Source organism: Carya illinoinensis, chromosome 13 (assembly GCF_018687715.1).
Source record: "Carya illinoinensis cultivar Pawnee chromosome 13, C.illinoinensisPawnee_v1, whole genome shotgun sequence".
Classification (NCBI taxonomy): domain Eukaryota; kingdom Viridiplantae; phylum Streptophyta; class Magnoliopsida; order Fagales; family Juglandaceae; genus Carya; species Carya illinoinensis.
In genome coordinates this window covers 32,630,135-32,656,426 of record NC_056764.1, presented here as the reverse complement: position 1 = coordinate 32,656,426, position 26,292 = coordinate 32,630,135, and the positions used below count along the sequence as shown (strand labels likewise).

Genomic DNA, 26,292 nt, shown 5'->3' with positions numbered 1-26,292 from the left:
TGCTGGTTTGGCAAGTTAATGAAGTTCCACTTTTCCTTTCAAAAAAAAAAAAAAAACAAAATTTCAAGATGAGTTTTCCATATCGCCATTAATTCATTTTGGCAATATGGGATATGAATCGATGTCTGAATCAATCGTTCCACACTGCCCATCTGTCACCATAAAAGGAATTTGACTATTGCATGCATGTATGTGTACGTACTAATGTGTGGTTTGGATAGTGAATGATATAAAATAATTTTAAATGAAGATTAAAAATTGAATAAAATAATATTAAAATAATATTTTTTTAATATTATAATTATTTTGAGATTTGAAAAAGTTAAAATTTTTATTATATTTTGTGTAAAAATTTTAATTTTTTTTTTAATAATGAGATCTTTCATCTTCTAAATGGACATAAAGGACAGTTAATCTGATGCTACAGTGTATATTATATAATACAAAATATCATTTTCTCTTCCACTTAAAACAAAATTTCAAGATGAGTTTTCCAGATAATCATTAATTCATTTTGACAATATGGGAAATGACTTTGTCTGAATCAATCGTTGCACAGTGCCCACACCACTTGGAACACGTTGAGACAAACGTCCAGTCAATAGTTACCCAGCGGGGGCCAATGCGCATTAGTTAATTGGCATTATCTAATCAATGATCTAGACACGAGCAAAGAAAGAAAGGACAAACATATATGGACGTATTTTCCCTTTATAAAAACTTGGTAGGTTCCAATTTAATATACAAGATATATATATATATATATATATAAACATGGTTAATATCTGGAACAAGATATATTATAATGTGTCATTCATTTATAAAATTAAGGGTGACAATATATGATATAATTTATAAATTTAATATAAATTGATTTGGATAAAAATAAGTTTACCCAATAAAATCATATGATTTAGGATTAAATTTCGGACCTTGATCAGGCAGTGAGAAGAGCTCAAATTAATTGCTCAACTTAAAGGTTGGTGATGATTCCACTAATCACTTCCAATATCGAGAGATAGTTATCGGCCTCATGTCAAAAAAGAAAAACAAACAAAAATGGGGACAAAATTAGCCGATGGGCTCACGTACATGAGTGCAATGTCATATTAACGATGCAAATGTTAAGTAGGGAGTAAAAATTCATTCCTGTATTAATATCCTATCGTGTTCAGTACTGTACACGAAAAGATAATACAAGATTTAAAGAAAAAAACGAAGAGGCTTGCCTCTGGTCCTCTATAAAAGTCAAGTTGGTGACAATCACACCAAAACCCATTATGGCGATGAAAGGGTACATGCTCATAGGCCTTCTTGTTCTTATTGGCTCTTTCGCTAACACCATCAATGCTAATGCTATCACTCCTAGTTACGGCATTTCTACACTCAACAGGACCAGTTTTCCCAAAGGTTTCACTTTTGGTACAGCATCAGCTTCCTATCAGGTGAGCCCCCGGTTTTCTACGTACATGTTTATATCATACATATTTTCAGTTTTTGTACGTTCAACAAGAAGTCATGCATATTATATATACGTGCATAACCCCAATTATATGTATTTGAATTCCATGCAGTATGAAGGTGCAGCGTTTGAAGATGGCAAAGGACTAAGTATATGGGATTATTACAGCCACAAATACGTACACATGTCTCTCTCTCTCTCTCTCTCTCTCTCTCTCTCTCTCTCTCTCTCTCTCTCTCTCTTCCCATTAAAAATTGATATTACTTTTTGTAAGAATGCACAGCGAAAAGTACTTCAAGCTCAGTTTATAAAGTTGCTTCACAAGTTTCTCCAAATCGACAAAAGTTTTCACTTAGTGGTAAAGCGTACTACTAGAGTAATGCTTTAACAATCCACAGCCTAAATGCTATCTTAAGAGAGAATAAAAGAGAGAGAGAGCCTTTTTATTTTTTCTGATGATTATCAAGAATCAAAAGAGGGGGGCTATATATTGCCCCCTACACGGCTGGCCTTAAAGGCCAACCTTAATCTGCCATTTATTTGGCAGAAACGCATGGCTTAAAGTCATGCGTTACAAGCAAATAACGCATGGCTTAGGCAGAGTAAAGGAGGGGTCTGCCCCACGTGGGCGCCTCTCCAATTAACATCTCCCACTTTCACACAGTAAGCATGACCCCAGGTCAGAATCTCTCTAATGTTCTCAATCTTATTCATACAAGTAAATAGACTGTGCGACCACCAAGCATATCTATAGAAAGGCGGGAGTACATACACTAAATCTCTCCCAGAGAAGACTAGCATAGTAACATCCCTAAAGTGTTTGGTTATGTCCTAGACTCATTCGATCGCATCAGTTCAAGCATTTTCTAAACCCTCTTGAGTTTCAGAAAACTCAGAACAATGCTTGACTATATCATTTCAATATGTTCACAACCTTAGTCGCTACCAGTATGTAGCGTCATAGTTTGACGTCAGCAAATACTATCGAAGATGCGATATCGAAGAATCTTCCCTTTGCACTCATATCATTCAATTTTGGTCAAAACTGCTTTCCTAGCAATGCCTCTTTAGACCGTATTAATCATGGTCATAGACAACATACCAAAGTAGCAGACATTATAACCTCCATCTTGTGACATAGTCAAAAGTAAAGGACACTTAAAAAAAAATGAGACTTGCACAGTGAGAAAGAGGGGAACCATTTACTCACTTACTTATTTGGTCGAGTAAGCACATGTAGTATGAAACACATGCTACGATGGATTTCTCTTTCTTAAAGAGCATATGTCTATATCAACATCGTACAGATCTTAGTCTAGCCGCTCCTTAAGCGTCTAACCCGAGTTCCTCTATTTGCTTGCCTCCAAGGTGTCAAAGAGGATCTCACATCTGGCTAACCACAAGCTACATACGTTGTGGGGTAACCCATGCATAGTCCTCTCATTGGACCTGATCTTAGCTCCCACTAAAACAACATATCTTTGTGTCAACTAACTTATCCATTTGGACAAGTATCTAAGAACACAATGTCTCATCTCTACTCGCTTCTCAAGCGCTAGAGGCGATCGCTCGTGTGAGTGAGTCGATTTAAACCTGTTGACATATCTTGTGTGTGAATTAGAAAGACAATACGATAAAGACAATAACTGAATCATATTGTATTAATATCCCAAAGGAAAGGTTACATCTCAATGTCATTTGAAATACAAAAAGCATTTACAGTCTACGCAGTCCTAGATTTCTAACATGAGCCTCAAAGACATCTCTAGCTATAGGCTTCGTTAAGGGATCAGCAACCATGCGACTCGTAGAGAGGTGTTTCAGAACCACTTCCTTTTGCGCTACCATGTCTCTGATGTAGTGATATCTGATATCTATGTGTTTGGTTCTTCCATGGTACTTAGAGTCCTTAGCATATGCGAAAGCAGCCGTGCTATCGCAGAATATTGTCACCAGATCTGAAGAATCTGTGCCAATGTCTAAATGCTTGAGGAATCTTCGTAACCAAACAGCTTCTTGAACCGCTAAAGAACAAGCTATGTATTCTGCCTCCATGGTGGATAAAACTATACAGGGTTGTTTCTTGCTGCTCCATGTAATAGCGCCATTGTTGAGCAGAAAGGCATACCAGTGGTTGATTTACGCTCATCTAGGTCACTGCCCCGGCATCGCTGTAACCTTTTAACTGCAAATCTGAACCTTGATAGCACAGCACATAGTCTGCAGTTTCCTTGAGATATCGCATAATCCTCTTGACTGCTTTCCAATGAGCTAGTCCGGGATTAGATTTAAATCTACTCACTAAGCCAACTGCATGGCATATGTCAGGCCGAGTACACATCATTGCGTACATCAGACTACCCATAGCATTAGCATAAGGGACACGGGCCATCCTTTCCTTTTCTATTTGAGTCTTAGGACACAACTCTTTAGATAAGTTCTCGCTTTTTGAAATATAGGTGTCAATGGGTTTAGATTCATTCATTAGGAAACGCTCGAGGACTTTCTTTATGTAAGTCTGTTGGGACAAACACAAAAGTCTCTTTGATCGATCTCTGTAGATCTTAACTCCTAGAATGTATTCTGCTTCACCCATATCCTTCATCTCAAAATTGAAAGATAACCACTCTTTTGTGGCGACTATCAACCCTTTATCATTTCCAGCTAGTAGTATGTCGTCAACATATAATGACAACATAATGAAACTCTTCTTGGACCTTTTGACATATACATAATGGTCCTCTGTGATCATCGTAAACCCATTCGAAAGAACGGCTCGATGGAATCTGAGGTACCATTGCCTAGATGATTGTTTTAGGCCATATATTGATTGTTTGAGCTTGCACACTTTGTGCTCTTGACCTTTGACCACAAAACCTGTTGGTTGATCCATATAGATCTCCTCATCTAGTTCTCCATTGAGAAATGCTGTCTTAACATCCATCTGGTAGAGTTCCAAATCCATGTTTGCTACTATAGCTAGAATCAGGCGAATTGAAGCAAACCTCATCACTGGTGAAAAAGTTTCCTCATAATCTATACCCTCCTGCTGGGTATATCCTTTCGGCACTAAGCGAGCTTTGTACTTATCTATCGATCCATCCGACTTGCATTTGACTTTAAGAACCCATTTGTTCCCAATAGTCTTACGCCCTGTCGGTAGATCAACCAGATCCCAGACCTGGTTTGTCTTCATAGACTCAATTTCATCATTAGGAGTTTTCATCCACTCATCTTTAGCAGAAGATGAGAGAGCCTCATGAATTGTCCTAGGCTCATCATCATCATGCGGAGCTACCATAAAAGCTTCCCCTTCAATCTTAAAATGACGACAGGGAATACTTTTACGTGTGCTACTACACAGTTGAGATTGTTGTGATTGATTGACAAGCGGTGTGCTCCCACTCGAATTTAAGTCCCTTTTATCATTTGTAAGAGCTTGAAGAATTTCTTCCTCATTGTCAACTAAATTCCTTGGAGCACTTTCCTCTTGTTCCACAATCTCATGAAGTTCTAAACTCCTATCAACCTCACCTTTACTTGGAAATTCATTTTCAATGAAATCCACATCTCGTGATTCAATCTCAGTTACAATTCCATCAGTTTGTTCACCTATTAACACATACCCTTTAGAGTGTTCTGAGTACCTTATAAAGATACAATTCTTTCCTCTAGGCCTAATTTTCGAAACTTATGAGAAAGATCATGAACAAAATCCATTGAACCCCATGGCCGCAAGTTACTCAAATTGGGTTTCTCGCCGGTCCATAGTTCATATGGGGTGGAAGTTACTGATTTGAAGGATACTCGGTTAAGAATGTAGGCAGCAGTCAAAAGTGTATCCCCCCAAAAAGAAATTGGTAGGTTTGCTTGCGCCATCATTGACCTAACCATCTCAAGTAGTGTTCGATTTCTCCTTTCCGCCACACCATTTTGCTATGGCGTACTCAGCATCGTTAACTGTCTTTTGATTCATTTTTATCACAGAGCCTTTTAAATTGCTCAGAGAGATATTCTCGTCCTCGGTCAGTTCTTAGAGTTTTTAAACTCTTATCTAACTGATTCTCGACCATTCTTAGATATCGCCTAAAACATTCCAATGCTTCAGACTTATGGGAGATTAAGTAGACATGACTGTAACGTGAAAAATCATCTATAAAAGTGATGAAGTAGACACCTCCGTGTCTAGCCCTCACACTCATTGGACCACAGATGTCTAAGTGGACTAATTGCAGTGGAAAAGATGCCCTAGTGGCTTTTCCAAACGGTTTTCTCTTAGCTTTTTCCATTAGACAATGTTCACACGTGGGCAAGATGACCTTAGCGAGATTGCCTATCAGGCCTTCTCTAACTAATCGAGTCATTCTATCTTGCCCTATATGGTCAAGCCTAACATGTCATGTGTATGAATCCAAATTATCAATAGATGAAGAAAGAAAAGCAATAGATTCATTTATATTAGAATAAACCAAATCCAATATCATAAAACCGTCTTGAAGAAAAGCATTGTCATAAAACACATGGCCCAAATGAAAGGAAACATAATTGTTTTAAAAAACAATCTGAAAACCAAGTTTTAATATAGTAACAATGGAAAGTAAGTTTCGTCGGATTTCAGGAGCGTATAGCACATTATGGAGGAAAAGAGTGTGGCCACCCCGCAAGTCCAGCTTGTAGGTACCAAGTCCTAGTACCTCCATGCTAGCTCCATTCCCCACCTTGATATCACGGCTCCCAGTTGGAATCCGGTGATACTCCACACATCTGACTCTATCTCGCACTATGTGCTCGATCGCTCCTGAATCAACAGTCCATAAAGGATAGGAGTCAGCGACCATCACATGGCTAGTTATAAAAACAATGCGAGAAAAGTCAGAGTGTACCTTCTTCGGCTCAGTGCAGTCACGAGCGAAGTGGCCAATCTTTCCGCAGTTGAAGCACTCTAATTTTGACTTGTTTTTCCCGCGCTTGCCTCTCTTGGTGCGTTGAGAAGTTCCTGACACTTTTTTAATATGTCCAGCAGCCACTCCATTCTTGGACTTCTTGCGCTTAGGCCTTGATGCCTTGCGCGAACCAGTATTAGCCACATAGGCCGTATGATTGGGCTTAGCAGCCTTTAGGCGCTCAGCCTCCAATTCCAAATGACGCGAGACATCATCAAAGTCTTTCATATTCTCGTTATGCATCAAGTTCTGGCTCATATTCTCCCAAGAATTCGGTAGTGATCTTATCACTGCCTGTACTTGCTGTTCATCTGTCAGGTTGTGTCCTGCCGACCTAAGTTCGCGGATCATAGTTGACATAACCCTAAGATGCTGCTTCATCGTGTGGTTAGAGCGCATCTTATAGGAGTTGAACCTCATGGTTAATCCACGCAATCTAGTGGCTGAAGTTTCACCAAACTTCAACTTCAAAGCCTCCCACATGCTTTGGGCAGTGTTATAGACCTCGAACTCACACATTAGATCATTGTGCATGCTGCTTAACATAATTATGCGCGCACACCGATTTTTCTTAGCCCATTGGGTATAGGCTTGTTGATCTATCTTGTGTTGTTCCGAGTTCCCTTCTTCGGGCATAGTAAGGGTGTGAGATAAGGCCTCCAAGACCTCTTGCTCATCTAAGACATATTGGATCTTGCGATGCCATATGTCATAGTTTTTCCCATCTAATTTCTCCTATTTGTTTAAGTCAACAACAATATTCTTGGATGTCATTTCACTACAATATGCAAAGAAGGGATATTACTCACACACCTAAGAAATTTACCGTGTCCTTTCAAGTTAGAAAAAGAATAATTTAGACATGTCGCAAGATCGAAAAATCGCTAGGCTTCAGAATCATATCTTGCGCCACAATATCCAATTATTAGATTTCTAGATCAATTCCCGCGAAAATTTAAAAAAAAAAAATATGGGAGAATTTATCATCATAAATCTCAACCATACTCCCACTATCCTAAGTAGTCATCTAGGCCTAGTCACATGTAAAGACATAACCTACTAAAACCGCAATAACCTTTTGGGCCAATCTACAAGGATAGCTACCCAGACCATAGCAACCTGTTGGGCCAGTCTACAAAGACAGCCAGACTACAGCAACCTGTTGGGCCAGTCTACAAAGATGGTTCATATGAGACCATTACAGTCAATTTTTCTTGTTCCATCAGTGCATTTACAGTTCTTAATGGGGCCACTGTAGTCTTTTTGACTATGCAGTGCATTTACAGTTCTTACTTAGGTCACCATGGTCTTTTGGCTATACAATGCATTTACAGTTCTTACTGGGTCACTGCAATTCTTTCAGCCCATCATTCACACTGACAATTCTAACTAAGACTAGTTAGTGAGATTTTCTATTTTATCATTAAAAGAAATAAAAACTAATGTCTAAATATTCAAGTCTAACATTCATATATGATAAAATAATCATATTTCCATATGTTCAAAACACACATACATGTTATCACATTTAATCTCAAAATTAAATAAAAGATCACATGTAATATAACATTATGGAAAAAAAAATTGCATGAAAACAAATAAATATTCACATGTTATCACATTTAATCTATAACATTAAATAAAAGATCACATGTAATATAACAATATATCTAAGCATAAATTAAATCATGCCAAAATTTTTATTTTATTTTATTTTTTTCTCCGTTTAAAACAAAAAACTCTCAGAAAAAACACTAGGTTGAAAAACCCAGCCTGTGTCCTTTTTTTTATTTTTTATTTTTACTTTCGGTTAAAAAAAAAAACTTTCAGAAAAAACACTGGGCTGAAAAGCCTAGTCCATGTTTTTTTTTTTTTTAACCCAAACAAAATGGGCCGAAGGGCCCAAGCCCATGCAAAAAACATATGACATAAGTCATCTTCTTCCTCCAGCAGTTACTGTTCATGTGAACAGTAACTGCAAAAACCATCCAAAAACAGCCACTGTTTTAGGATGTCACCGGTGTCGTTGTTCGTCGGAAACAGCTCCAGAGGAAGCTGGGTGCTGCCGCATCACCTAGGTGGTGCTGCCAGCACCCCTCTGGTGCGCCAGCACCAAGGCAGTGCTTGCAGCACCGCTGTGGTGCCCCCACGGTGCTCCGTGCACCGTGGGCTCCCACCGGTGCTTGCTGCATCGTGGTGCACGCAGCACCATTACAGGGGTGCCGCGCACCATCCTTTGGTGCGCGCTGCACCACCGAATGCAGAGGTGGTGCCTTTTGCACCACTGTGTGTGGGTGGTGAGCGCAGCACCCTTTGGTGTGCGCTGCACCCCCACGCATAAAGGTGGTGCGCGCTGCACCACCGTGTGTGGTGGTGAGTGCAGCAGTGCTACACAGCGGCTTAGCTAAAAAAAAAAAAACTTTTATTTTTTATACGTTTTTTTTTTTTTTTTTTTTTTTTTTTTTTTTTTTTTTAAGAAAACAGTTTACATGCATATGCCAAAAAGAAACTGGAAGCAATTATAAATGCTCTGATACCAATGTAAGAATGCACAGTAGAAAGTACCTCAAGCTCAGCTTATAAAGTTGCTCTACAAGTTTCTCCAGATCGACAAAAGTTTTCACTTAGTGGTAAAGTGTACTACTAGACTAACGCTTTAACAATTCATAGCCTAAATGCTATCTTAAGAGAGAACAAAAGAGAGAGAGCCTTTTTATTTTTTCTGATGATTACCAAGAATCAAAAGAGGGGGGCTATATATAGCCCCCTACACGGCTGGCCTTAAAGGCCAGCCTTAATCTGCCATTTATTTGGTAGAAACGCATGGCTTTAAAGCCATGCGTTACAAGAAAATAACGCATGGCTTAAAGCCATGTGTTAGGCAGAGTAAAGGAGGGGTCTGCCCCACGTGGGCGCCCGTCCAATTAACACTTTTTATATAGAACATAAAGTTCTTGAGATAATTGATTATTTAAAATGATATCAAGGCCATACGTACGTGGTCCGAAATTGTAACCTACACTCACAACATGATAAAGAAAATATCATTTTGGAAGTAGAAAGAGACGAACATTTAAGTACTCTCAAATATATACTAACTGCATACGTTTTTCTTTCAAGGCCAATCTTTTGCTTTCACATGATATATTGCACGCACTACAAGAAAAACTGTCTATTGCTACGATTTGTATATTGTTACAAAAAAAATCGCTGCAATAGATAATCTATTGCAGCGATTTTAATTTTGTCGCATGATTTTTAAATCAAAAGTGGAAGAATTCCTTAATTTTACATTTGCAGTGAAAAATATGACATTTGCATAGATTTTGATTGCTGGTTTTACTAAAATACGTTCCAACGCCTAAATAATCATTGTTATTACTTCTGGGCGCCAAAATTTTATGAAATGTTTTATTTTTCCCCCTAATTTCTTTTCTTCTCCACTTCTCTCTGTTCTTTCCTCCTCCAAAATCGCCGGAGTGTCTATGCTCAATTCTTTTCCTCTCTCTGTAATTTCCTTCGATCACCAACCTTAGTTCCTCCGCCCCATTTTCCTCCCGCGGAAGCTACTTTTCGTAATATTTGATTCCTCCCCATAGTTTGCACACGGCTACCCATTGACCTAGCAACCCATCAGACTCCATCTTAAAATCCTCAACATCCACCCTTCCCAGTGACCTCTCCTTTTCTCCCTTCCCTCTACTCCGAACGCCCCTTCCATTTTTTTCTTGGCTAATTCTCTTTCCCTTTCTCTCTTTCTCCCTTTATCTCTTCCCTCTAGAATGGCTTGATCCTCCCTCTCTCCCCTTCTCTCCATTTTTCATTTTCTTTTCCCAATTACGTTGCTGCTTTCCTCCTTCGAAGGTTGTCGATTTCTTCTCTCTTGGCTTAGGTCAGGAGTAGTCGGCAGTTGGCAATTTCGTATCGGTGGAAGACAAAATCTCGACATCAAATTTTCACTTCTTGCATCGTTGTGTTCGGACTTGTGCTTTCTGCGCTTGACTGCCTCTCCGAGTTGGTCTGTTTTGATTTCTATTGTGGGGAAAGGGTAAATTTCCTTCTTTGGCTTGTGTATTCGATTTCTATTTGTATTGGCTGATTTTTTTTTAAAACTCATTTAATCAGTGATGCTTTCGAAGGTTGGCAAGTAGTATTTGATATATGGATTCAATCTGTGGTCCTTTTTGCATTTGTAAATTTTGAAGTTTGCTTCCTAATTGAATTTGAATGGCTTATTTCTAGTTGCTAGGATTATTAGGTTGGCAATGCTAAAATGAAGCTGGCGTGTAGTCTGAGTTGGGTTTATTTTGAGTGAAGTAAAATCGGGTTTTTTCGAGTCTATTTAGTTTAATGCATATTTTGGCTCAAGAGAAGACTTTGAGCAAACTGTGGGTGATATTTAGTTGCAAAAACCAGAGATCTAATTTTTTTGATTAAGTTCTGGAAATTAGAATCCAGGGATAATATTTATGAGGAAGTTTATCAAAATTGATAATTCATTGGATTGGTTTAACTTGGGAATGCCGATGGTTGCTATGTTGGTTGAAAAATGCAGTATTGGGGCTGAGTATTTTTTTGCATAGTGTAGGCTTTTATCAGAAGATATTAATTGGTCTTATAGATGTTAAGTTCAGATTGGAGATTGAGTTTGGACTACATAGTGTAGGATTATTCTCAGTTCGAGTTTGGTACATGAAAATGTGTAATGCAGTATTGGGCCTGTGAGTATTTTTCTGCATAGTGCAGGCTTTTATCAGAAGAGTATAGGAGCATAGTGCAGGCTTTTCTCAGAAGAGCAAAGTTTGTGATGTTTTTCATTGTTGACATAGAAATAAAGGAGACTAGAGGATAGGTTATCAAATTATTCAACTATATTTTTTGAATAAAGGTTCTATTTATTAAATAATAACTGAAGGTCTGTTGAATTAATTACATGGAGTATTTGTGATGCATGCACACATGGACATAGATAGAATTGAAGGGGAAGCAATTGATTCAATTATATAGAGGGAGATCAACATAGATGGTTAGTGATTAACATCAAAGAAAATTTAGGAGACTTGGAGCCACCCTTATCCATTGATTGTTGTATCTACAGGCTTCAAACTAATGAAGAGTTGTTCACTCCTCTGCAACACTCAAACTATAATGTCTAGTGATTTAGTAGACACAATAAAGAGTTTGGAAGGAAATGTTACTTTATCTAGAATCCAATTAGTTGACTGATGCAATTGGGTTTTATTTTTATATTTTAAGCATCTCGAATATATATTATTCACCTACATCTCGATATTTGTAGAGATTTGGCTTGATATACTTGAATCTTGTACTCCTTTGTAATCCATCATGAAACTCATCTCACTAAATATTAAGTACCTAGCTATATATATCTTGGTAGTTTCTATCCTTTTCAGATATCTAGGTATAACTTCTGGTTTCAACCTATCCCCATTAATTAATTCACAGTTCTATTTCAAGCCTTTCAACAAAAGCATAATGCTTCTCATCTTGAAGTGGTACAATTTATGTCTCTGCGTCCAATAAGACTTCAAAATGCTTTTTTGCAGCCACACAGGTCAGCATTTTTTGTAACTTTCAATAAAAAAGGAAGAAAAATGAGGAGGACTCAGTTATAGCAGTTACGGTTTACTAAAGCGCGCATAAATTGTATTGAAATGCAGGTACTATGAATTGAACCCAATTTAATGTACTCACTTTTTCCTATCTCTAATTCATAGTTTCTTTTGGCTTATTTCATGCATGCCAAGCCAAAAGGCACTGTTTCTTTGGTGTGAATTAAACCCAATTTGTTAGCTGCCATAAGGAAAGAAAGGTTACAAAGATAATAGCCTTACTTGATGCATTAACATGTTTGATGTCTTGACCCTTTTATGCATATCACAATCCGCCCTTATTTGTCTGGCTGTATAGATATGTCTTTACTTCTTTGATTTAAAAGTTGTATTAGTCTATAGAATATTTGGTGGAGATTGAGTGGTCCAACTTCCTTCACATCTCCACACGCTGCAATGAAATATCAAAAGTTTTGTGAAGCATTGGGCCATTTTCTGTCAATATCTGCCTATCAAAAATAAATATATAGTTGTGATATCTACTAGGATTTGGATACATGCATTGTGGAGAAAAGTTATCCTTGCGCACCACTTGGGCAAGTGTCTAGGTTATATATAGCTAAGCTATAATAAATATTAGTGATTATCGAGATGCTAATCATGCTTTCAAAGATAAATCATGAGCTAGGGTCATGTCTAAATGTATTGGTTTTCATAAGATCAGTAGGGGATAATGATTTACAAAAGCATAATGATTATTAAATTGCCACAAAACATGAAATTTCATGATTCATGCGAAGTTTGTAGCACTAGCTTTCATGTTCTACCTTGGGTGTACATTAGGCCAAACTAGTACTACTGCTCCATAGCAACTACCTGCAGGAAGAATAACTTCCTATGACAACTTAAATAAGTTCTTCTGAAGCAACGCAACTGGAATGTACATATTCAATATCCCCCTTTTCCCCCACAATAGATTGCATGTTGTATGCCTGCCTTCTTATGTCTCTGATGTGGTTTTCAATTCCTATTCCAAGTATTTGACCCCACTATATAAAACCCCACGAATGCAACTATATATATATATATATATATTAAAATAGGAAAAGAAATAATGTTTACGAACCATGATTCTTTCTAGCTAGCTAATAGTAAGAAGAACATTTGAGATGAAATAAGATAACTTTAATGGGGAATGCTTAGTTACTTCTAGAAAACAGGTTTGGTGATCTGTTCCATGCTAATATATTACATAAAACTTATTTATGTGTTTGAGGAAACATTATTTTGCTTTTTACTTCTTTTACTAAATAATGGTATTTTTGTTCAATCTCTATAATTATCATGTTTTGTGAAAATAGAAGGATGACTCTAGTCTTAATAAACCATTTAAGCAACTTAGCAATAGTACTTATCACTCAAGCCTGTTGTAAGGTTTCAGGTCTTAATTGCTCTTTAGTAATTATTTTTCAAACATAAGTGTAATCTCTCTAATTTGTATTTGGAAATGATAGTACTAAATCAAGGGATGTGAAATAATCCCCTCCATGCCATGCGCATGATCTTGATCTGAATGATCAGACAATCTTTGCTCTTTCTTCCCTTTTGAATGTGTAAAATGATTATTAAACAATTAACTTTATTTAGCTGCCATCTTAACTTTGAGCTTTAATATATATAATCCCCCTCTCTTTCATCCTTGTTATATTCATTTATTTTTAGTCATATATAGCCATAGCTCAATCTAAAAAACAATATAAATGATGTTGAACATTTTAGTTGCCCATTTATTTCCTTGTTTCCTTGTCTTGCAGAATGGATACTCTCCACTTCTCTCATTCACAGTGACTGACATTAACAATACAGTGACAAATAAGAGCAGTAAGGGAAATTACCATGAAAGTAAGGATTTCTTTGTTTGTTTTATTCTTGTTTTCTTCTTTAAAGTAAGTTTCTTCCCCAATACTACATATTTTCTTCTTCTCTTTTTTGCTATGTAGCCCTAGCTCTTAGCGTAAATAGAGGTATTGTTACTGCTTGTGTTTTCCAATATCAATTCATATTTATAATTTTCTTCTTGTGTATATCATTACATAAACAAGTAATTGTTTATGTAAACATCTGACTATTGGATTTCTGAAGAAGAACTACAAAGTGTTTTGGTTGTGTTTTGAGATGCTGGGCATCATTTGAAGATAGCCCTCTGTTCTAGTGAAAGCTTTTGCTCTGACTCGATTTTTTGGTTAGCTAAAAGAGATAGGTCCACATAGAATATAGATCAAAATGATATAGAAAGTATCTCTGCATTTCATTTGTCTAGCTCTTAGGTTGCTTTGCTGCAAAATAAGCTAACCCCATTCTACTGAAAAAATGATTCCAAGTATCCCAGGCAAAATCACAGTGTATTCAAATAGTATCTTAGACATAGATCCTTATTGAAAGCTTATGTTTACTTGGAGACAATGAATGATGATGGGGTTTACTCCAGCCAGCATTTCCCTTGCAAATTCTTCATCAATCATTGGACATCTCCATGACTATAGAACTTTGAAGTTGTATAGTACTTTAACAAGAGTTTTTAGACATTGGGTTTACATGTTGGAGTTAAGATATGTTAATAAGAAGGGAAAAGATGTGAAATGACTGCCTTATAAAGTTTCTTGGCTAATAAAATTCCATTACTGCAGAGAAACTGTTTTACTGTAACCACGATTGCAAACATAGACAAAAAAAAAAACAAAAAAACACTACTGTGGTAGTTAAAGTAGTGTCACATTGATTTGGTGTTCTTTTATTGGTGATTTGGTATACCACTACTGATTTGGTGATGTGGTTCTTTGTTGGTAGTTAAAGGAAAAACCAAACAATAGCTAATGATACTTGTAGAAGTTCTGCACTGAGCAGTTGAGCAGTTAAAAACACGTGTTTGGGCTGTTTAAGTTGTAACTACCTAATGCTCTTGGACACTAATTTTTTTATTTTGACTGGTGAGTGATGAGATTGAATGGCTAAAATTTGGCAAAAAATACTCATAAAAGAATAATGTGTGGCCAACTATAGGAGATGTTTTTGCTGTAATGCTCAAGTTATGATGAAAAAGTTCAAAGCTAACTTGATCAAGTGTTCTACAAGATTGGTTGATGAAGTTGATAAAGATAGGCATGTCTTTTCAAATATCTTTCAATTTTTTTTTTATCTATTTTCTGACATAGCAGGGATCTATTCAGAAAAGGGAAACAACTATTAAACAAAAAAATAATAAAAAAAAAAAAAAAACAAACTGTGAGGAATAAAAGCAAAGAATGAGAAAAGAAATGAAAATACATGGTTAGGTTTGCATGACAAATTTCTTGGAGTGATTTTTACTCTCACCAGTACATGAATTGTAGTTATATTTCTAAACTTGCCTATATATTGTCTTCTTTTGTTTCTAGGTGAACAACCTTTACCATTACTGCTGTTGTATAGACCATGCAAACCACTATAACCAACACCTTCCAAGATAGCATGGAATTTTAAAAAGAATTGCCGCTGTTGTACTGATATCACAAAACCACGAGAACCAAAATCTTTTCCAAATTTTGAATTTCATCTGAACCATCCAGCAATCACAGCACAGGTTCATCTCTGGTGATATATTAGTGAGTAATTCAGCAACTACCCTAGCCAAACTGAAAGAAAAGCCTACTTCAAAACATATATATACACACCAAACATATAAATACTACAAACTTTATTTGATCTTAAAACTTGTACAAGGAAAGGGTCAATAAAACTTGACTCCAAGTTGTATATTATCGTATTGAGATTTTACATAATAAAAAAGAAAATAAATAAATAAAAAATAAATTAACAAACTACAAGATTACATAAGATATTATTATTATCACTTTAGGATAGCTAGTCCCATTCCGATCACCATTTCCTTTAAAGCTTTGGATATAGGTAAAAAGGCAAATCTTGAATAAGTTCGCAGGATTTTCCAAATGGGTGTATCTGTCGGCCTATTTATGAGGTGGTTCTATTGTATATGCTCTCTCTCTCTCCCTCTCACTCTCCCCAAATCAAGTGGTTTGTATTCCTCAAAATTTTTCTGTGAAATTTAAATGTCAGGAGCAGCAACTGTTATTGGTTACACATTGAAAAATTGCTTTCTATCCATCATAAACTCTCATGTTGGATACTGTTGGGTATGAATGGTGTAGTCCTGCTTTTGATATGGCTATATTCTACTACTAAGTATTTGCAACCGCCTGACTAGTTATTTTATTTATTACTGCTAGGTTGGAGTTGGAGATAAAGACGTTACAAAGAATGCAACAGATCAATTTCCCCCGCATGATGCAGTTGAGAAGTTGTTATATCCTGCCTACAATACCCAGGTGCACTTGGTATAGATAACATTTTTAAATATAAAAGAGCAGAACTGGCTGCACTATATATTTAGTAGTTAGAAAAGTTGCGGGTTCTTGGTTCCATTTGGTCCACTCCATTGTATAGCCCGTAACTATATTAATGTGAATTCCCAAAAAGGATTAGATGAATGAATGTGTTTGATGTTATATCACAATATTTGAATCTAAGATATTTATTAGTGCATATAAGGGAAGTTTCAGGATTTTTTATTATGTTTACTAATTTATAAGTACTTAATATTGGGTTTCGACTAGGTGTGGTCGTTTCATATAGGTGAAAGAATATTGAAAATTCATAAATTGGGTTTAAGGTATTAAAACAAAAATAATTTATTATTTGGACATATAAATAACTAACAATTAATAATATTATTTGGACATATTAATTTATTATTTTAAGTTAGTCACTGAATTGGACATTTAAATAAGTTAGTTGACTGTCTAAAGATAGAACTTTCATATACCTACGTCATAAGACGAAGCAGAGGGAAAAAAATTGTGAAAAAAGCTTTTTCCAACAATTTTTGATCTCTGTAAATACCAAGCGATACATTCCCAAGCGTTGCAAAATAATTTTCAAAATTGCTGCTATTGATCATTTGCAGCATTTTTTAACGTTACAAAACCTCTAAAGCAACAATTACAGAGCATTGCAACTACAATTCAAAGCAATGAAAATAAAGATGTTGCGTTTGGTTTCACTTGATTGCAACGCTTTTTAAGTATTTGCAGCGATTTAATTACGTTGCAAGAGAACTAAACCAACGGGGGTAAAATTGTTGCTTTTGGCATACCCTTTTGTAGCGTTTTTATGGTTTTTGCAGCGATAAATAGACGCTGTAAAAAGCATCAAAAGCAGCGCTAGAATGGTATGTTGCTTTTGATGTATACAAATTGCAACGCTTATAAATCAATTACAGTGATTTTAAGTGTTGTAAAAAATTGCAATAGCAACGAACCAAATGTAGCGTTGCTGTTGTTGGGAGGCTATTGCAGCGAAATTTATCATTAAATTTCGCTGCAATAGATTAGTTGCAGTGCCAATGCACTCAGATGGAGTCGCCTTTTGCACCGTGATATTTTTGTCTTAGCAGCGGTTTAGAAACACTGCAAAAGATAGCTTTTGCAGCTTTTTTTCAATTACGTTGTTATTGATCAAAAAAGAAGGGTTTATACTGTCGAACGTGTAAGGAGGGTAGTAACGCTACAATTGATCAATTATAGCATTTTTAGATAGTATTTGCAAGAACTTTAGACGCTGCAAAAATATTAAATCCTTGTAGTGGCGTTCCTTAAAAAAAAAAAAAAAATTAATGTGTAATTACTTTGGAAGGTGTATACCAGTATATGTCTTTCTCAACTTATAAAACTTATTCAATATTGCAGAAAAAGATAGCAGATGGCAGTAATGGAGATGTAGCAGATGATCAATATCATCGCTACAAGGTACGCATATCCTTTTGTTTCTTTTTTAGAACCGCTTCGAAGCAGTACCTGCTATTTTTGTGGCGAAACCAACCTCAAATAAGAAACTGCCACGTCATTAATGTAGTAAAACCTTCTATGAAGACCACCCAATCAGAAATTTTCCCAAAAATCCTAAAACATATTTTCTCCCTCAGCATTTCACCTCACCCAGCCACACGTTCCCACCCCCATCGAGACGCTGCCGCCACCACCATTGCAAATATTCTGAACTCCTAGTCTTAATTTCCTTTTAATATTGAAATAGAAACTCAAGTATACACAGAAAACTCCCACACAACATTTATGCTCAATTATAAACTCCACAATCATTTTCATAATCCATCCAGATTCACAACAAACAACATTTGGGTCTATGAGGAAATTTATTAAACACGTATAATCAATCCATATACATGTCGTTGGTTCCTAGGGAACAATACTACATCTATATTCCATAACTGAACCAGATTCACAACAAGGTTCATAATCCACATAGATTCACAACAGGGTTCATAATCCACCCATTTCAAGCAAAAATCCACACAAAAAACCAGCAGAATTAAGACCAACACACAGTCCAAACCAATTCTAAATTCAAACTGAAATAAAAAAACAAGGTTCATAATCCACCCATTTCAAAAGACTATGTTCATAATCCATCGATTCTAAAAAGCCGAAATACTTTGAAGTACTCCCTCGTATCAGAAAAAATGCCTATCTCAGATCCTCTTTTCTGTGCCGATACTTATAAGAGAGGGAGTCGATGATGCTTTCATGAGAGGGAGAAACCAGAGAGAGGTTGATGGGTATTTGAAACCAGACAGAGAGACAAACTTTTCTGCGCCGATACCAAAGAGACTCGGAGTCAATGATGATCTGATGAGAGGGAGAAACCAGAGAGGGAGTCGATGATGCTTTGATGGGAGGGAGAGACAGGCAATGAGTTTCTGCCGATTTGATGATAGGGGAGAGTTTATGCTTCGGTGCAGTGGTGTCCCATTCCTTCAGTAATGGATGGAGGCTGTTCTCAGCCTTACTGCAGACAGTACCTATGAGAAGATATTCTCTCTCTCTCTCTCTCTCTCTCTTTTTCGTTTTCTGGATAATTAAGACGAGTAAAAGGTATATATACCATACAAGAAAAAAACTAAATATTGATGAGGTTGCATTTTCAATCTGTTTTCGTTCTATTATAACGAGGTAGAATTAATGTCATGTCCTTAAAAATCAAAACTTCAATTAGAAAACTCAAATTTAAAAAAACTTCAAATAAAAAAAATGATTAATTTATAGAAATTTTATCTAAAAAATTGTAGACATAAGCTCTTTTTTTTTTTTTTTTTTTTCCTTACATTTTTTAGCTCAAAAATTAATTCTCTTAATTAACTAGTGGTATTTGTCTGTTTTGGAAATTATAGGAGGACTTTGGGATTCTTAAGAATATGAATGCAGATGCATACAGATTCTCGATCGCATGGTCCAGACTGATACCAAGTAATTAATTACATGCTTTTCTGCATCAATGATCTCTTGCAATCTTCCGATGCCTACATGCATTGTATTTTTTTTTTTTTTTTGTTATAGCTTTCTATATGAATATAGAATATATATATTCATTATAAGTCATAACCATTCATTTGTGGAGCATGGTACCTATTTTCAGCCGGAAAGATTAGTGATGGTGTGAACCAGAAAGGAATCCGCCACTACAACAAGTTCATCAATGAACTCTTAGCCAGAGGTCATGGACGTCCACATTAACATATCATATACTAATAATTCACTGATGATAATGTATTTGAAAAAGCAGTGGTTCTACACAACACTACACCTAGAGGGGGGGTGAATAGGTGTAATCTAATTTTTCTGGCCTTTTGAAAATTAATCAAACAAGCAGATAATAAATGAAACAAATAACACAAATAATCAACACATGATTTTGTTCACGGAGTGGAAACTCATTTGAAGAACCTCTTCAAAATCTAAAACCACTCCGGGTGTAAGACACCACCTCAAATCCACTATAGAAACTTTAGTTTGTTACAACCAATTTAGAACACTCACAAAACCTTTGTAGTAGCTAAACTTGGCTTGCAACACCACGAGTGACCCACTCGGTCTCTACACGCATGTAGTGTCGGAACTCCGACCTTCCTATAGCTTCCCACGAGAACCTCTCGATCTCTGCATCAACGGCAGCTCCGGACTCTTCCGGCCAACAAAAATGTCCACTTCAATGGACTCAAGTGAAAGCTGATTTTTGTGTATGTTGTGGTGGAGAAATGTTTTTCCAAGAAAGAATCAATCAAATGGGGGAGAGATTGCTCTAAGATGTTCTTGGAGGCCCTTAGGGTTTTTGCTCTGATTCTCCACACATAGAACAGAAGCTAACATGTTCTATTTATAGTTCCCATCAAATGAGGCGTTCAAAACCCTACATTGTAAGTGATCTGGAACATTGGCTCGAGCGAAGGGTCGAGCGCCGAAATCTGCCTGAGTTCGCTCGAGCGCCATGTCGAGCGAGTATCGAGCGGTCGACTCTGCCTGAGTTCGCTCGAGCTCAGTGTCGAGCGAGGGTCGAGCGACACACTCTGCCTGGGTTCGCTTGAGCTCAGTGTCGAGCGAGGGTCGAGCGGTTGAATCTGCCTGAGTTCGCTCGAGCCGTATGTCGAGCGAGGGTCGAGTGGTTGAATCTGCCTGAGTTCGCTCGAGCCGTATGTCGAGCGATGGTCGAGCGGTTGAATCTGCCTGAGTTCGCTCGAGCGCTATGTCGAGCGAGGGTCGAGCGAAGTCGCTTCTTTTGACCAATAATGAGCACACTTCAAGCCCACTTCAATCCTTCCGCAACAACACTTGTTACAACACCATTTTACACAGGTTTTCACAAGAATATGCCAACACGCTCATTTTTCCCTCAACAGTATTAATGGTACTTAAAATTATTGAAATGCAGGTCTTACGCCCTATGTGACAATCTTCCACTGGGAAACTCCCATGGCCTTAGAACATGAGTATGGCGGTTTCTTAAGTCATCGCATTGTGTAAGTGATGAGTCATGACTAATTCACGGTCATATTATCAACATTCCAAATATAGAGATGGGCCACTCTAATATATCTGTGCATGCGTACGTACGTAATTTTCAGGGAAGACTTCAAGGACTTCGCAGAGCTTTGCTTCAAGAAGTTTGGTGACAGGGTAAAGCATTGGATCACCTTAAACGAGCCTTGGACCTACAGCAGTGGTGGATATGCACAAGGGATGTTAGCACCTTTTAGATGTTCGAGCTGGCAAAATCTGAATTGCACCGGTGGAGATTCAGCGAAGGAGCCATATACCATCGCCCACAATCTGCTTCTTGCTCATGCAGCTGCCGTTGACATGTACAAGACCAAATATCAGGTTCCAATACTATATATTTACCAAAGTTGAAGTTCATTTTTTTTTTCAATTTTTTTTTTTAAATTTTAAAAAAGAGAATGGTACTCCAAGTTTATTGATAGCCTTCACTTTTGATCTCACTTTTGACGGAAAAACATTGTGGTAACAACTGGATACCTAGGGGTTAATTAATAAAAAACCAAAACACAGGCATTAAAATTTCAATAATATTCAAAGGAAAAATACAGGGCCAAGATAAGGACACTAAATAAAAGAACAAAACAGTAAACACGTACAAAAAAGATCACTCAAGCAAACAAAATCAACACAAGTAAAAAACATGATGACTACAAGAGACGCAATTAAGGAAGACCAATCCTATCTATACGAAGAAGACCTTTGAGATGGTTGGGGAGATTATCACTATCAAAAGACCAATCCATATTTAAACTCCCAGCTCCCCTTTTGGCCAGAGAATCAGCCACAGTATTACCCTAATGAAAAATGTAGGTCAAACGATACTCCATGCTGCCCAAGAGACGCTGCAATTCCTCCAAAAAATTTTCTAAATACCAAATATTACAGTCCCCCTTAGTAATCCAATTGATAGGCAATTGAGAGTTTGTCTCAATCTCCACCTTCCTAAAACCAAATTGGTAGCACTTTTGAACCCCTTCCAACAAACTCGTCATCTCTACAAAATTATTTGACCCATGACTGAAGAACACAGAGTAAGCTGTATGCAAACTACCACAATTGTCACGAATCACCCCCAGCACCAGCCAGCCCAGGATTCCCTAGACTACTCCGATCAATGCTAAGCTTCAACTAGTCGTGTGGAGGCCGAGTCCACCTAACCACACGAACATGACTAGGATTAGGATCTAACACCTGAATTTACAATCTATGCAAAGTAACAACATCAAGGGGGTAGATCTTAGAAACTTTCATAAATAAAGAAATAATCATGTGGATCCACAACTTAATAACATGCCAAACCAACTGAGCTAAATCCACCTTATTCTCAAACCGGGCCTTACAATGCTTGTCCCAAAGTTTCAAAGAGACAATAGATGGGAGAAGACCAAAATTAATCCGTAATTGGAAAGACTTGCCAGTATGACGGAACCAAAAATTAATTTGCTCATTCCATGTTTGGAAAACACCCATATGAACACCTAAATGAGTCGCAGCCAAACGCTAAATTCGTCCTACAAAATCGTTAGTACAGAGCACATGATTTAAATGCTCCATATGACCCCTTGCACAACAGTTACATTTAGAAACTAAAGGAATGCCTATATTCTTGACCTTATCGTCCACAATCAAACAGTTATGAGAAGCTTCCACATCATGATCGAAATTTTCTTAGGAAGATTAGCATGCCAAATCCAATGAGCTCAAGGTAAAGAAGGAGCTCTAACACGGATATAGTCCCAATCACTCTTCGTAGTAAAATTACCATTATTATCCTTCAGCCAAATAGAATATCATGCCCATCCTTCCTTCTAACCAAAAACTGATATAACTCTAAAGTTTTTTGTTGACCCACAAGCCGTTCCAAAAGAAGGATATCCCACCCATTCTCAATCTGACACTCTTTGATTTTCAACATAGGGTTCTTGGGAACTGCATAATGACCACTAATAGGACCACCATTCTCCCAATTATCATACCAGAAAGAGATATTACCCTATCTCACCAGCCACTTAGAATTACTCAAAACCTTTGGAATACTACGGACAATAGATTTCCAAAATTGTGTACCCGTATTAGGATTCAAAAGAGATAAATGACTATTCTGAACATACTTATCTCAAAAAAAATTTGCCCACAAAGACTGACCCTGAAAGAGATGCCAAGCAAAATTCATGTGTAAAGCCCGCTGAATGTCTCCAAAATCACAAATACCCAAGCTGTCTTCCTCTGTCGGATGGCAAATATGATTCCATGCAATCCACTTCCGCTTACCATTACCACACAAATCATCCCAAAAGAAAGAGCTCAGACTCCTATTCAAAGCCGTTAGCACCCCCTTAGGAACATGTAGCACAACTAAAAGATGAGTGGCCATACTAAACAGCACATGGCACAAAAGAATCACCCAACCACTAGTAGAAAGCATTTTCATCTTCCACCCTGCAATTTTCATTTTTACTTTCCCAAGCAACTCATCAAAATCTCCAACTTTACGCCTCCCCACCACAATAGGGACACCCAAATGTTAAAAAGAAAGGCACATTCCGAAAAACCTGACATACGGAAAAGAGAGGATTTTCTGGAAATAGAAATCTTCTCAAAGAAAAAATAGCACTTTTATCTTTATTAAGAATTTGACCCGACCAACGCTCATAAAGATTTAAAACCTCCATCAAACCTCTCATAGACTTCTTACAACAATTAGCAAAAATAACAATATTATTAGTATACATAAGGTGGGAAATAAGAGAGGTACTTCTTGTTTGAGTACACTGACCAATTTTATAAACCACCGAGCAAACACTAATAGGCCTAAAATTATCAAAATCAGTAGGCGTATCAACTTTTGGAATCAACACAATAAAAGAAAGTATAAAATCTATGAAGCAACTAATGTTGAAAAAGATCAGAAAAGGCTTCAAGTAAATCATTTTTAACAATATCCTAGCAGAACCTGAAGAAGCCATAACCAAACCCATCCGGACCAGAACTACTATCAATAGGAATGCTTAAAAGGGCATCCTTAATATCTCCAAGAGAAGGGATACTATAGAGCATCGGGTTTTTATCCTCAAAAATCATTGGAGGAATCAAATCCCCTAAGTTAGGTAATTCACCACTAGTGCTCTCACTCAAAAAATGATGGAAATACTCAATGGCCGCCTGATGAATATCGAAAGGAGTTTTTAAATGAGTGCCATTAGCGAAGCGCATATCAGAAACCCTCTTATGATTCTTGGCATTCAAATAAGTATGAAAAAATTTAGAATTTTGATCCACATCTTTAAGCCAACTTTTCTTGGCCGTATGAGAAAGACAAGTGTCTTCTCTACCCCTTCAACTTAAAAGATCCAATTTAGTAGCCAAAAGATCATTCTCATCCTCAACAGAAAAAGAATCAACAGAAAAAGAATCTTCAAGGCGATTTTCCAGACTATGAATACAATTCTCAAGCTCACTAATAATAACTTTACCAAAGTTGAAGTTTACAACATCAAAATAGGTCTCTGTCATAGGTGTTGTATTGACTTAACTAGGCAAGCCATGGCTTGATGATTAACCAAATCACGTTCACTTCGTTCAGGCAAAGCAAAAAGGTGTTATGGGTATAACACTTGTATGCCATTGGATGGTGCCATATAATCCGAAATCAGAGGAAGACCGTCCTGCCGCGTTACGTGCCGTTGATTTCATGTTCGGATGGTATGTTAATTTTCTTTAATTAGTTTCTCTTGATGTTCACACCTGTTTTCATTTTTTAGTTTTAGGACGATTGATTCATATCCCGATCTCAATTTGTCGATGTTTTATATTTTGTTGCAGGTTCATGGACCCCTTGACAAAGGGTCGCTATCCCCTCAGCATGCGTACTTACGTACGTGGAAACCGATTACCCATGTTCACCCCAAAGCAATCGAAGCTGGTGAAGGGATCGTACGACTTTATCGGATTAAACTACTATACTGCCAATTATGCTGCTGATGCACCTGAATCTAAGTCCCTGAACAAAAGCTACTTGACAGATGCTCTTGTTAGTCAAACAAGTCCGTATAAATTCAACACTCAAAAAGCATTGATCGATATATATGTTTGTCTCATGACTCTCACCATGTATCTAATATTAACTACATCTTTTTTTTTTTTTTTTTTGGCTGTGCATGGCAGGCTGGCAGCTTCTCGCAACGGGGTCCTCATTGGTCCAGAGGTATGTTATTTAACATTAATTTATTTTCCACTATATAATATTCCGGATCGATGATAATATTGGATCTTACAAACGCTGTCATAAGCAGCTGCTTTATTGCAAAATATATATATATCGATTTAATGGTTCTTTCTGATCCACGTCCTTCCCAACACATGATGATGATGTCAAACAAAAGCAGTACCACTCTTGGCAAATTCTTACGTAGTGATCAATTCAATATTTCTATAAATCTCAGGCTGCTTCAAGTTGGCTCTCTGTCTATCCTAAAGGAATTTACGATCTTCTTGTCTACACAAAAACCAAGTACGGTGATCCAGAGATTTACATCACCGAGAACGGTGATTTTCTCAACTTTTATCAATTATTGTTGCATAAAGTCGATGACGAATTCTGATAAAGTGATATCTTCTCAACTTTTCTCAACCATTCTCAACTATAATAATGTTTTATTAATTAGGAATCGATGAGTTCAATAATGCCTCATTACCGCTCAAGGAAGCTCTTGTGGACACCCAAAGAATTGACTACTATTATAGCCATCTTGCGCATGTTCATAAGGCTATCGGGTAAGTGTTAATTCATACAGCTCTCTCTCTCTCTCTCTCTCTCAAAAGCCATCTATCTTTGACCTTTAATTCTTTTTTTTGCTTGGAATATTAGGGCGGGCGTGAAAGTTAAGGCATACTTTGCCTGGTCATTCTTGGACAACTATGAATGGATGTCCGGTTATACGGTTCGATTTGGTATCTACTTTATCGACTATGACAACGGATTGAAAGGATACCCCAAACTTTCAGCGCATTGGTTCCAGAATTTCCTCAAGAAATAGAAATGAAGATTTTCGCATTACGAATTGCATATCGAATTGGGTGATCTCAGATCGATAATAATTGATAATTTTGACTTCGATCATTAATATTGTACTTTTGGAATAATGTAATTTTCTTTCTGTACTGGTGGAAACGCTTGCAGAATAATAAATTGCTTTGGGGACGGATTGCGCGCTTTGTAATTTTCTTTATTCTACATGGGTTGTACAAATTTTCACATTTTAAGTATTCTGAAATTTTATTACTGAATGATCGAATTACTTTGCTTATCGAATGGTAATTATCATACACGATGATAAGTCCTCAAGTGACAA

The 26,292-nt window shown here is 37.0% G+C and overlaps 1 protein-coding gene across 1 annotated transcript; it reads left to right on the top strand.

Annotated features, from left to right (window-relative positions):
- The first annotated feature begins 1,280 nt into the window (after nt 1–1,280).
- LOC122290760 (beta-glucosidase 12-like) lies at nt 1,281–26,292 on the top strand. The gene is made up of 13 exons (XM_043098389.1): nt 1,281–1,445; nt 1,575–1,640; nt 17,780–17,839; nt 19,279–19,354; nt 19,524–19,601; nt 20,814–20,901; nt 21,007–21,262; nt 24,525–24,643; nt 24,764–24,984; nt 25,114–25,145; nt 25,384–25,486; nt 25,606–25,714; nt 25,809–26,292. Exons 1-13 carry the CDS (start codon nt 1,281–1,283, stop codon nt 25,975–25,977), a joined length of 1,542 nt encoding a protein of 513 aa, XP_042954323.1. The 3' UTR covers nt 25,978–26,292.

What these genes read in the sequence shown, in the direction of transcription:
- LOC122290760 (XM_043098389.1), top strand. Translation starts at nt 1,281, where the DNA reads ATGGCGATGAAAGGGTACATGCTCATAGGCCTTCTTGTTCTTATTGGC. An exon ending in CAATGAACTCTTAGCCAGAG is followed by an intron (nt 19,602 to 20,813) that starts GTCATGGACGTC and finishes ATTGAAATGCAG; the next exon opens with GTCTTACGCCCTATGTGACA. An exon ending in CATGTTCATAAGGCTATCGG is followed by an intron (nt 25,715 to 25,808) that starts GTAAGTGTTAAT and finishes TTGGAATATTAG; the next exon opens with GGCGGGCGTGAAAGTTAAGG.